This window comes from Heterodontus francisci, chromosome 7 (assembly GCF_036365525.1).
Source record: "Heterodontus francisci isolate sHetFra1 chromosome 7, sHetFra1.hap1, whole genome shotgun sequence".
Classification (NCBI taxonomy): Eukaryota; Metazoa; Chordata; class Chondrichthyes; order Heterodontiformes; family Heterodontidae; genus Heterodontus; species Heterodontus francisci.
In genome coordinates, this window is record NC_090377.1 from 120534841 (window position 1) to 120548079 (window position 13239).

Consider the following 13239-nt stretch of genomic DNA (forward strand, 5'->3'; position numbering starts at 1 on the left):
TTTGCAAATAGTTGCACACCATTAACTTGAACCATACTCAGTGAACTATTCTCTTACCCAAACTTTCAAATTTCTGCCGTGCCTTCTTGGTATATGCATCTCTATCATGCAAAGCATATGGGACAAATAAAACTCTCTTCACATTACTGCAAAAAGAAATAAGAAATTATATGGCGTCACCTGGAAAGAAAAAAATATATATAGTTCAGTGTACTGGTCAGTTTTTAATGAATGTGGATGAGAATCTGTTGGAACAATGCTGTTAAGTTTGATCAGTGGGATGCTTAATACCACAAAATGCTACTGCTATTGACCCACTAATACCCCAGAAAAATATGTTCCTCATGGAATTTAACCAAGAACTGACTGCAGTGAGATGTAGAATCCCTTTGAGATATCATTTATTGTACCAGTTCCCTATGCCAGAATGATTCCGGGGCTGAAGGAGTTAAATTGTGAGGATGGGTTGTGTAGACTAGGCTTATATTCCCCTCAGTACGGAAAATTGAGGTGCTTAAGATGGTTATAGGATTTGATGGCGTAGATTTTTGTTTTATTCATTAATGGGATGTGGGCATCGCTGGCCAGGCCAGCATTTATTGCCCATCCTTAATTGCCTTTGAGAAGGTGGTGGTGAGCTGCCTTCTTGAACTGCTGCAGTCCATTTGGGGTAGGTATACCCACAGTGCTGTTAGGAAGGGAGTTCCAGGATTTTGACCCAGCGACAGTGAAGGAACGGCGATAGAGTTCCAAGTCAGGATGGTGTGTGACTTGGAGGGGAACTTGCAGGTGGTGATGTTCCCATGCATTTGCTGCCCTTGTCCTTCTAGTTGGTAGAAGTCGTGGGTTTGGAAGGTGCTGTCTAAGGAGCCTTGGTGCATTGCTGCAGTGCATCTTCGAGATGGTACACACTGCTGCCACTGTGCGTCGGTGGCGGAGGGAGTGAATGTTTGTAGATGGGGCGCTAATCAAGCGGGCTGCTTTGTCCTGGATGGTGTCTAGCCTCTTGAGTGTTGTTGGAGCTGCACCCATCCAGGCAAGTGGAGAGTATTCCATCACACTCCTGACTTGTGCCTTGTAGATGGTGGACAGGCTTTGGGGAGTCAGGAGGTGAGTTACTTGCCTCAGGATTCCTAGCCTCTGACCTGCACTTGTAGCCAAGGTATTTATATGGCTACTCCAGTTCAGTTTCTGGTCAATGGTAGCCCCTAGGATGCTGATAGTGGGGGATTCAGCGATGGTAATGCCGTTGAATATCAAGGGGAGATGGTTAGATTCTCTCTTGTTGGAGATGGTCATTGCTTGGCACTTGTGTGGCGCGAATGTTACTTGCCACTTATCAGCCCAAGCCTGGATATTGTCCAGGTCTTGCTGCATTTCTACACGGACTGCTTCAGTATCTGAGGAGTCACGAATGGTGCTGAACATTGTGCAATCATCAGCGAACATCCCCACTTCTGACCTTATGATTGAAGGAAGGTCATTGATGAAGCAGCTGAAGATGGTTGGGCCTAGGACACTACCCTGAGGAACTCCTGCAGTGATGTCCTGGAGCTGAGATGATTGACCCCCAACAACCACAACCATCTTTCTTTGTGCCAAGTATGACTCCAGCCAGCGGAGGGTTTTTCCCCTGATTCCCATTGACCTCAGTTGATGACACCTTCCATCACTTTACTGATGATTGAGAGTAGGCTGATGGGGCGGTAATTGGCCGGGTTGGACTTGTCTTGCTTTTTGTGTACAGGACATACCTGGGAAATTTTCCACAGTGCAGGGTAGATGCCAGTGTTGTAGCTGTACTGGAACAGCTTGGCTAGAGGCGCAGAAAGTTCTGGAGCACAGGTCTTCAGTACTATTGCCGGAATATTGTCAGGGCCCATAGCTTTTGCAGTATCCTGTGCCTTCAGTCGTTTCTTGATATCACGTGGAGTGCATCGAATTGGCTGAAGTCTGGCATCTGGAGATGTTGGGGACTTCAGGAGGAGGCTGAGATGGATCATCAACTCGGCACTCTGGCTGAAGATTGTTGCAAATGCTTCAGCCTTATCTTTTGCACTGATGTGCTGGGCTCCCACATCATTGTGGATGGGGATATTTGTGGAGCCACCTCCTCCAGTTAGTTGTTTAATTGTCCACCACTATTCATGGCTGGATGTGGCAGGACTGCAGAGCTTAGATCTGATCCTTGGTTATGGGATCGCTTAGCTCTGTCTATCGCATGCTGCTTACGCAGTTTGGCACACAGATAGTCCTGTGTTGTAGCTTCACCAGGTTGACATCTCATTTTGAGGTATGCCTGGTGCTGCTCCTGGTGTGCCCTACTGCACTCTTCATTGAACCAGGGTTGGTCTCCTGGCTTGATGGTAATGGTAGAGTGGGGGATATGCCGGGCCATGAGGTTATAGATTGTGGTTGAGTACAATTCTGCTGCTGCTGATGGCCCACGGCACCTCATGGATGCCTAGTTTTGCATTGCTCGATCTGTTTGAAATCTATCCCATTTAGCACGGTGGTAGTGTCACACAACACGATGGAGGGTATCCTCAATGTGAAGGCGGGACTTCATTGCCACAAGGACTGTGCAGTGGTCACTCCTACCAATATTATCATGGACAGATGCATCTGTGGCAGGCGGATTGGTAAGGACGACGTCAAGTATGTTTTCCCCTCTTGGTTCCCTACCACCTGCCGCATACCCAGTCTAGCAGATATGTCCTTCAAGACTCGGCCAACTCGGTCAGTAGTGGTGCTACCGAGCCACTCTTGGTGATGGACATTGAAGTCCCCCACCCAGAGTACATTTTGTGCCCGCGCCACCCTCTGTGGTTCCTCCACTTGCTGTTCAACATGGAGGAATACTGACTCATCAGCTGAGGGTGGGCGGTAGGTGGTAATCAGCAGGAGGTTTCCTTGTCCATGTTTGATCCGATGCCATGTGACTTCATGGGGTCCAGAGTCGATGTTGAGGACTCCCAGGGCAACTCCCTCCCTACTCTATACCACTGTGCCACCACCTCTGGTGGGTCTGTACTGCCGGTGGGACAGGACATACCCGGGGATGGTGATGGCATTGTCTGTAAGGTATGATTCCGTGAGTATGACTATGTCAGACTGTTGCTTGACTAGTCTGTGGGACAGCTCTCACAACTTTGGCACAAGCCCCCAGATGTTAGTAAGGAGGACTTTGCAGTGTCGACAGGGCTGGGTTTGCCGTTGTCGTTTCCGGTGCCTAGGTCGATGCCGGGTGGTCCGTCCGGTTTCATTCCTTTTTATTGACTTTGTAGCGGTTAGATACAACTGAGTGGCTTGCTAGGCCATTTCAGAGGGCATATAAGAGTCAACCACATTGCTGTGACTCTGGAGTCACATGTCGGCCAGACCAGGTAAGGTCAACAGATTTCCTTCCCTAAAGAACATTAGTGAACCAGATGGGTTTTTACAACAATCGACAATGGTTTCATGGCCATCATTGGACTAGCTTTTTTAATTCCAGATTTATTAATTGAATTCAAATTTCACCTTCTGCTGTGGTGGGATTTCAACCCATGTCCCCAGAGCAATACCCTGCATCTCTGGGTTACTAGTCCAGTGACAATACCACTACACCACGGCCTCCCCATGTTAGAAACCATTTCCTCTGGTGTGGGGGGGGGAGGGAGTCTAGAACAAGGGGGCATAACCTGAAAATTAGAGCTAGGCCATTCAAGGGTGATGTCAGGAGGCACTTCTTTACACAAAGGGTAGTGGAAATCTGGAAAACTCCCTGACCCCCCTGCCCCCCACCACCCAAAATAGCTGTTGAGGCTGGGAGTCCATTCAAAATTTCAAAAACTGAGACTGAACGATTCTTTGTAAGGAAGGGTATGAAGGGTTACAGAACTAAAATAGGTAAATGGAGTTTGGATGCAGATCAACCGTGATCTGTAGGGATGGTGGAAAGGGCCCAAGGGGCTGAATGGCCTCAGGCTAGCATCTGTCTCAGAAGTTAAGACTGCATCAAACAATAGTGGTCTACTCCTGATTACTAACCAATTTCTGGGGGTGAGAGGGGGAACTCCCACTCCTCACATTAGGGCATATAACAGAGGTTCCACTATGTACACATGCTTTTGAATACTTACTTCCCAAAAAATTCCACTATCTGCTCCTGGCAATGCTCTAGGTAGCTGCCTCCATACAAAGTCGAGTTTGAAACCAGAAGTGCCCTGCGTTTCATCTCTTGTCTTCTCAGCAAACGTTTTCCTGTATAATTCCTGCGAAGTGAAAATAGAAGTTGAAAACCTAACTCTTTTGCCATGTAAAAATCACAAGACATGGAAATAGAATTTGCATTTCATGGGTTCCCACAACAGGGCCTCCTTGAGATTGAGGTGGGTGTATGTGGTTTTTGCACATATATCTTTTCAATCTCCCCAAAGGTGGAACAAGTTAACAAGGTGAACTTTGATTCAGATCATAAGCTGCCATATTCCACTGTGAGGTTATTTGCTGAGGCGGGTTGAATTAACTAGGGGGCAACAGAGTAACCTCAGTGAAAGCATAGCCAATTTGGAGGATCGTAATTCAGGGCTGGGTACAGAATTGTTAAAACTTACCCAATTGATTCCAAAATTCAATGAGGGAGACATGGAAGCATTTTTTGTATCTTTTGAAAAACTGGCAAGGCAGTTCAAGTGGCCAGCTGAGACTTGAACTCTGCTGCTACAAAGCCTCTTGTACTACGAAGTAAGCTAACCGGAAAGGCCCATGAGGTTTATTCCCTGTTGCCAGATGAGAGTTCATCAAATCATAAACTGACAAAAAATGCTATCCTCAGGGCATATGAGTTTGTACCAGAAGCCTATTGCCAAAAGTTTAGAACCCTCAAGAAGCAAGCTGATCAAACTTACCTAGAGTTTGAGAAGTAAGCAGCTGGCCTTTGACCAGTGGCTGAGGGCTCTTAAAGTACAGCTCAGCTATGAAAATCTCAGAGAGGTAATTTTGCTTGAGGATTTTAAAAACTCTCTCCCACTCTCCATAAAGACACATGTAGAGGAACAGAAGGTTCATAGAGCCCAGCAGGCAGCAGTTCTGGCTGATGAGTTTGCTCTCATTTATAAGTCGGTTTCCCAGAGGAAAACCTTTCCTAGTCACCCCCACAAATCCAAAAAGGACAAAGGGTGGGAAAAGCAGGAGACACAGGGGGGCTCTCCTCCAGCCTGAAAGGAAGGTGCTGTAAGTGGGAGTGAGACCCGCATACCTGTGTGCTTCTATTGTAATAAAGCAGGGCATCTGTGCAGACTGCTGAAAGCTAAAGGGAAAACCTATAGAGTTAATCAGCGCACACCCGCTCAGGGAAGGGAGGGAGGCAGAAAGCAGGAAACTACAGGCAAGCTAGCTTAACATCTGTCTTAGGGAAAATGTTGGAAGCTATTATTAAAGACGTTATAGCAGGGCATTTAGAAAAATACAAGTTAATCAGGCAGAGTCAGAGACATGGTTTTGTGAACGGGAAATCATGTTTAACCAATTTATTGGAGTTCTTTGAGGGAGTTACATGTGCTGTGGTTAAAGGGGAACTGGTGGATGTATTGTACTTAGATTTTCAGAAGGCATTTGATAAGGTGCCACATCAAAGGTTAATGCAGAAAATAAAAGCTCATGCTGTAGGGGGTAACATATTGGCATGGATAGAAGATTGGCTAGCTAACAGGAAACAGAGAATAGGCATAAATGGGTCATTTTCTGGTTGGCAAGATGTAACGAGTAGTGTGCCACAGGGATCCGTGCTGGGGCCTCAACTTTTTACAATTTATATAAATGACTTAGATGAAGGAACCGAAGGTATGGTTGCTAAATTTGCTGATGACACAAAGATAGGTAGGAAAGTAACTTGTGAAGAGGACATAAGGGGGCTACAGAGGGATATAGTTAGGTTAAGTGAGTGAACAAAGACCTGGCAATTGGAGTATAATGTGGGAAAGTGTGAAATTGTTCACTTTGTCAGGAAGAATAAAAAAGCATATTATCTAGATGGTGAGATATTGCAGAGCTGAGATGCAGAGGGATCTGGGTGTCCTAGTGCATGAATTGCAAAAGATTAGTATGCAGGTACAGCAGGTAATTAGGAAAGCTAATAGAATGTTATCATTTATCATGAGGGGAATTGAATACAAAAGTAGGAAGGTTATGCTTCAGTTACACAGGGCATTGGTGAGACCACATCTGGACCACTGTGTACAGTTTTGGTCTACTTATTTAAGGAAGGATGTAAATGCGTTGGAGGCAGTTCAGAGAAGATTTACTAGACTAATATCTGGAATGGGCAGGCTGTCTTATGAGGAAAGATTAGACAGGCTAGGCTTGTATCCGGTGAAATTTAGAAGAGTAAGAGGCAACTTGATTGAAACAAATAAGATCCTGAGGGGTCTTGACAGGGTGGATGTGGAAAGGATTTTTCCTCTTGTGGGAGAATCTAGAACTAGGGGTCACTGTTTAAAAATAAGGGGTCGCCCATTTAAGACAGAGATGAGGAGAAATATTTTCTCTAAGGTTCGTGAGTCTTTGGAATTCTCTTCCTCAAAAGGTGGTGAAAGCAGAGTCTTTGAATATTTTTAAGGCATAGATAGATTCCTGATAAGCAAGGGGGTGGAAGGTTATCGGGGGTAGGTGGGAATGTGGAGTAATCAGTTCAGCCATGAACTTATTGAATGGCGGAGCAGGCTTGAAGGGCAGAGTGGCCTACTCCTACTTTGTATGTTCGTATGGATCCTGACAGAAAACACAGCAGAACAAGCCGTGGCTTTGACTGTAGTAGCAATAAGACCCAGGAAAATTCAATAGGATTCCTGAAGGTTGTCAGGGTTTTGTGTCTGAAGGGAGAGTAACCCCATACCCCTCGAATGGGGCAAGCAAGCCCATAGTAATCCTCAGGGACACAGGGGCCATTAGATCCCTTTTACTGGGAAAAGGCCTGACTGTTCCCCCAGACAGTGTAGTAAACACCAGAATGGTCGTGAATGGTACTGGAGTGCAGTTGGAGTTCAACCTATTTTGGGAGCGGTGACCGTAGGGATTGTTCCTATTTTGCCTGCGGATGGGGTTGACCTGCTCCTAGGTAATGATCTGGCAGGGGCGAAGGTGGTAGCTTCCCCAATAGTGAAAGGGAGACCCCAGGAGGTCAGAGAGACTAGCCAGTGGCAGGAGACGGTCCCCTGCAATTTCCCTGAATGTGTAGTGACTCGGGCCGTGATCAAACCAGCTTCCCCAGAGGACACTGAATTGGCACTGCAGGCAGATGACCATGAGGTTTGTCTATCTGAGACTGTCTTTGGAAAGTTAGAAGACCCAGGGAATGAATTAAATGAATTTTCCCTAGCTGAGGCTCAGCGAACTGACCCAGTACTGAGATAGTTAGCACAGGCTGCCCAGTCTGAAGTTGAAGCAGAGGTAGTCCCTGATTGCTACTATTTAAAAGAATGAGGTACTGATGAGGAAGTGGAGTTCTCCTCACAGACCTGAGGACAAGGATTGGTTCACCAGTTAGTGGTGCCGTAGAAGTACCGGAGAGAAATATTGAGAGTGGCCCATGAGATTACGGTGGCTGTACATGTCGGTATATGAAAAACCAAAGCCCGCATAAGACAGCAGTTTGACTGGCCAAAACTACACAAGATACGGTGGAGTACTGTAGGAGTTGCCACATGTGGCAGTTTGAGGGGAAACCCCAACCTACAGTGAAATCGGCACTCCTAAGTCCTGTAACGGTGTTTGGAGGACCCTCCAGCAGAGGGCTAGTGAACTGTAAGGGACCCTTGCCGAGAGCAAAAGTGGACAGACAGGCACCAGGCTGGCAAAAAGTTAGAAAGGAAAGGGGAAAAAGCGACCAAGAGGACAGTTTAAAGGAATTCCTGGATTCCCAAATGGAAACCCCTACTGTCCGGTCAGCCAATCCCGAAATGTTTGTAAAGTTAGACCCCACAACCCCTCCTATGTAAATGCAGACACTAGAAGCACCCCACCAGAGTTGCTAACAGCATTTACAGAAACCTGCAGAGATAAAGTAAGTCCTCAAGCGGGCAGAGAAACCATGAGGGTGATACCTCAACTAGACAAAGTGCCGCAGGGGAGTGAGTAGAACCTGGGCAAATACCTGCAAGCAGGTGTGTCCCAGAGGACAAAGGGAAGATTAGCAAGGAATCTTCCTCCACAGTCAGGAGAAAAGGGAACCAACCAGCTCCTAAGGTGAAAAGCCCTTGCATGACCCATCAAAGCACTGAAAGAGAGTTCAGAGTGGAACCACCTACTGCTGCCCCATATGAGCAGAACTCCAACTTGGGGCTAACTAAATCTAACCCCACCCCCTGCAGACCTCAACAGGAATAAAGACACCCTCGGCAGTCCTGGAAATGTGCAAACTGGAAAACTTCCCCAAAAACCACATGTTTATTGGGATGCCAAAAAGGGCAGTTTAAAGCAGCACTGCTACCAAGAAAAGACAGGCTGTAACAATTTTTAGGATTTCTTAATGAATGAGAGAGATACATGTGTGTTTTCCTGTACCTACTCATCTCTCTAGTCCCTTTTAATGAAATGTTCTTCTAAAAATTGGATTTCATTCCGCTAGGTGTGGAGGTGTCATGAAAAGCCCACCTGCCAAGAATGAGGCATGTTAATTTTGTCATTATCAACATTAATTTTAAGCTGTTGCTCGGATGAAGAAATGACTTGTTTAAAGAGATGAGCAGCAGTGGTTGGAAAACATTTGCATACTAAGAGACAGTTGCCTGGAGACAAACGCCTCCCTGATCCAATTAACCCAAATGGATTTTGATCACCAGACTCTGAATGTGTAAGAAAGCCAGCATTCCAGGGTGTCTGCTAAGATGGAGAATCCACGAACGCAGGAGTTTAAACCAGCTAGTCACATGATTAACCTGCTGGTCCAGGTTTTTTTTTGAACTGCTCACAGCACAGTTTAGGGCAGATTGCAACTGAACTTGGAAGAAGAGAGCCTCGAACTTTTCCCCTTTATTCTTTCTACTTTTCTGTCTCTATCTACATATGTTTATCGCGTATACATGCTAGCGTGGTCGCGTCACGTATTCGTAGTCGTCAACTGAATTAGAGTTTAAGGTTAATAAACTTCCACCTTCTTGGTTTAAATCTAAGAGAACCTGTCTGGTTAATTTCTTTAACTTACATTTGGAAAGCAATGAACAAGGATTCACTGAGGGGAGCTAAAAACGTGATGTTTTAAAAATTAAATCCTGTTATGGTCAAACCAGGCAAAGGCTGAGAGGGAACCCCTAGACCCTTTCTCACCTGGCCGTAACCCATGGAGAATTGGTCAAAAAATCAAAAAAAAAAGTGACGTGGAGTAATATGGGGGCGGGGGCGGGGGCGGGGGCGGGGGAGAAAAAAAAACTTTATCAAATCCACCAATGTCTAATTTGCTAAAGGTAGTATTTTGGGTCATCATTCCAGGAAACTAGCTAAATCATTACTGCAGCTTGTGTGAGGTGTCTTAGGGCAGATGGAGTGAATTAGTTAACCCTTACACAGCCGCCTACATATTGATAAAAGAAATGTTTTCTTAGAGTGTTAACCTTACCTCCCAGAGCACCTGTAAGGACGAGGGCAGCAGGTACATTGGAATCTGATCTCACACCATCCTGACTTGGATATATATCACTATTCCTTCATCTTCGCTGGGTTATAAATCCTGGAACTCACCACCTAAAAGTACTGTGGGAACACTTTCACCAGTTGAACTGCAGCAGTTCAAGATGATGGCTCACCACCACCTTAGCAAGGGCAGCTAGTGATGAGCAATAAATTCCAGCCTCGCCAGTAATGCCCACGTCCCAAGAACGAATAAAAGAAAATCTCTGGACTTGAATGCCATTTAAAAACCTTTACTCTTATTACTATGACTTCAGACTTTTTTTCACTGTCCATTTGCATTAATGTTTTCTCCTGGCTTTTGCTTAAAGGTAAGACCAGCAAAGCATGAAGAATTGAATAAAGAAAGGGCAGCCGGACACACTTAAGTATTTAAAATTTGACCTTTGAACCATAATTTTACAGCGGTTTCAACAGAAGGATCCATTTCAAGCCTTCGAACAAACACATTGAAGTTCAACTTACCTGCTGACACCACTAGAACTCCAGAAACAACCTTCACAACAACTTGGTGTATCTTTCACCTCAGAATTAGCAGAGCAAGAACAAACTGCAGTTTTTACAGCCTTCAAATTTTATCTAGACTCCAGATCAGCAGCGCGTGATAAAATGATCACACCTGCACCTCGACCTCACTACCTCACTGAGCAGCACTTCATCGCCACTTGTCCATTGCAAGCAGCTTTCACATTCTAGACTGTTGTTGTTTCTTTTTTAAAAGGGGGTTGGCATTCTTGTAGCAGCTCAGGGCTCCCTCAGCTCTGTTATGTAACTTCCCATACCACACATTCCTGATTCCTTGTCTATCTTTTTTTTTTGGGGGGGGGGGGGGGGCGATGTGGGGAAGTATTGGAAAGACAAATCAAGAGCTCAAGCAAAGTCACTACACTACACCACCTAGTGGCCATGAGGAGGCTAGCAGAGGCTTGAGCATACAAACCTCCCTCCTCAGTTAAAGACGATGACTTATACAGTGTCTTTTATGATCTCTGCTTTACAGCCGATGAAGTACTTTTTGAAGTGCAGTCACCGTTGTCGTCGAGACCAGAGACTTGAGCACGTAATCTCGGCTGACGCTCCCGGTGCAGTAGTGAGGGAGTGGTAGAGATGCCGCCTTTCAGATGAGCAGTTAAACTGAGAAACCATCTGCCCCCCTAAGTAGGCATAAAAGATCCCATGGCACTATTTGAAGAAGAATTTGGTGTCCTGGGGCAATATTTATCAGTAAATCATCTGGGTCGTTGTCACATTGCTTTTTGTGGGACCTTGTGTGCAAATTGATTGCTGTGTTTCCCACATTACAACAGTGACTGCACTTCAAAAAGTACTCTATTGGCTGTAAGGCACTTTAGGATGTCCAGAGGTTGTGTAAAGTGCTATATAAATGCAAGTCTTCTGATATGGCTTAATCCTACTCTTCATTAAAGAGGCATTGTCGCCCGGGTGAGATTTCTGCGAACAGGCTTGTAAACTTGTGAATTTGCTTGTGAAAGTGGACATCACACAAACGATCTTCAGCCACCTAACGAGTCATTTTAGTTGTTTAAAATATTCACTTAAAAACTTTTCCAAATGTTGCATGGATTGATTTGTTCCCTGGCTCTGCAGTAGCGCAGTGCTGAAGCAAGATTGCTTCTTCCACTGGGCCAACCGAGTATAAGCAAACCGGAACAAAGTATCCTGAAGCTTCGGGTCGGAGCCTACAGACTCCCTCTGCATACAAACAGGGTGGGCTCGTCAGTATTTGTTCTATTACCCTAATCTTCAGCTGCTCGCACAGTACTTTCACATCTCTCTGATGTCAAGCACTTGAACATCGCTGCAAATAGCATTCTCAACAATTGATTCTTGTCGATTGCTGAGCTGCTTCCTACCATCTCACATGCTACTGGTCTGAATCCTGCTCCTTTTTTTTAGTGAAAGGCAGGGGCCACGTTCAATGGGGAGAACCCAACCCGATGGAGCAGACACCACCCCACTCCTGCGCCAGGAACACATTCCTTACCTGCAGTTCTATTTGAACCCGGACTTCCTGAGTTAAATCTCGAGGAAGGGGGTGGATCCCGTGGGTGGGGTTTCTACTTTGGAGGTGGGACTCACTAGCAGATGCTGAGTTTCAAGTGAGCGAAAGCAGTCAAGGCCCGAATCGGAGTCTCTCACTGCTTCTCTTGTGGGGTTAGAAGCCAATTGTCAAGGGGAGAAGAATAGGACAGCAGCAGGACAAGGCGGCTGAGACCTCAATGAGAAATTATACATAAGGTGGGCCATTTAACTGTCAGCCTTGGCTCAGTGGTAGCATTCTTCCCTGAGTCAGAAGGTTTTGGTTCAAGTCCCATTCCAGAGGCTTGAGTGATGTTTTATTGCCAATTCAAGAGTCAGTTGGCCGCAGGTCAGTTTCTCCAAATTAAGGTGGTCACATAAAAAGAAGCAGGATTCAGATCAATAGCATAGGGAATGCTATGAGCCAAATGATGAGGAGAAAATCTGGGCTGACTCTGCAGTACAGTACTGAGGGAGCGCTGCACTGCCGGAGGTGCTGTCTTTCAGATGAGACATTAAGCAGGGCTCCATCTGCTCTCTCAGGTGGATGCAAGAAATCCCATGGCCCTATTTGGAGAGGAGTTCTCCTTGGCATCCTTGCCAATATTTATCCCTCAACCAATAACACTAAAGCCAGATTATCTGATCATTTGTGTCTGTTGTGTTTACGAGAAGTGCGGCAATGAAAAAGTACAGACTCAAACTGAACAGTTAAAAAAATTGACTTTACCTTTCTAAAAAAAATAGCCAATACTGCAAAAGATGGCCACATGTATATTCAAACATTGCCAAACTGTCTGTTGAGAACAAAGGATACCTAACTAGGTTGAGAGGTGTCAATTCCATCCATCCTGAAACATTCCTGAATTGAATGGGTTCCACTGAAACAAAGAAGGTATGAAGTGGAAACATCAAAACCAGATTATTCTCATCCTGAACCATTGTGTGATCACCATAGGGGAGAGACCAAAGCATCTCCTACCAGAATACGAAGTGACAAACTTTTACCTCAAAAAGGCAGCCCTCAAGAGAGAGAGAGAGAGACCCAGAAAGAAGCTTGTCCAGCTAATAGCTGGAAGAAAATCCAGCAAGCCAGAAGGGAGGTGCCCTGCTCTGAATTTTCAGATTATGCAGCAGTGAAGTTTGAAGTGATCCTCTTGGTGGGGAGGGATCAAAGTGACCAACTGGTATCGCGGCCTCCAGTTCATTTATGACCAGCACTCAATCTCTGTAGGACAGCACTTGGAGCAGTCCTGCCCAGTGTTGTGTTTCCTTTTCCTTATGCTTACTAAGACTTCGGACATCAAGGCACTAACCATGCATCAGGGGTCAGTTAACACTTAAATTGTGGGTTCCTTTATTGAGGATAGTAGCATAGCAATACATTGCAAGAGAACATCTGTACATGTCTGATCTATTTGGTGATCATCAGCAGACTGAGAATGAGACTCAGTCACATGGTATGTTACATCATTTCCTCACTAGCAAGGCATACTGAAAATGGAGCCACACCCACTTAAAGGTGTATAACCA

At 45.5% G+C, this 13239-nt stretch overlaps 1 protein-coding gene across 6 annotated transcripts in view; it reads right to left on the minus strand.

Annotated features, from left to right (window-relative positions):
- The window catches only part of si:dkey-69o16.5 (Alpha-aspartyl dipeptidase-like), a 44240-nt gene extending 32517 nt beyond the window's left edge, over positions 1-11723 (minus strand). For 4 of the 6 annotated variants that reach the window (XM_068036051.1, XM_068036053.1, XM_068036054.1 and 1 more), the window contains exons 1-3: positions 11672-11723; positions 4125-4256; positions 58-146 (exon numbers count right to left, since the gene is read on the minus strand). In XM_068036051.1, coding sequence (XP_067892152.1) covers positions 58-146; positions 4125-4219 — 184 coding nt within the window. In that variant the 5' untranslated portion in view covers positions 4220-4256; positions 11672-11723. Of the gene's footprint in view, positions 1-57; positions 147-4124; positions 4257-10131; positions 10443-11671 lie in introns of those variants that run through there. The other 2 variants (XM_068036052.1, XM_068036056.1) reach the window with 2 other exon arrangements.
- Between the last annotated feature and the right edge of the window lie 1516 nt (positions 11724-13239).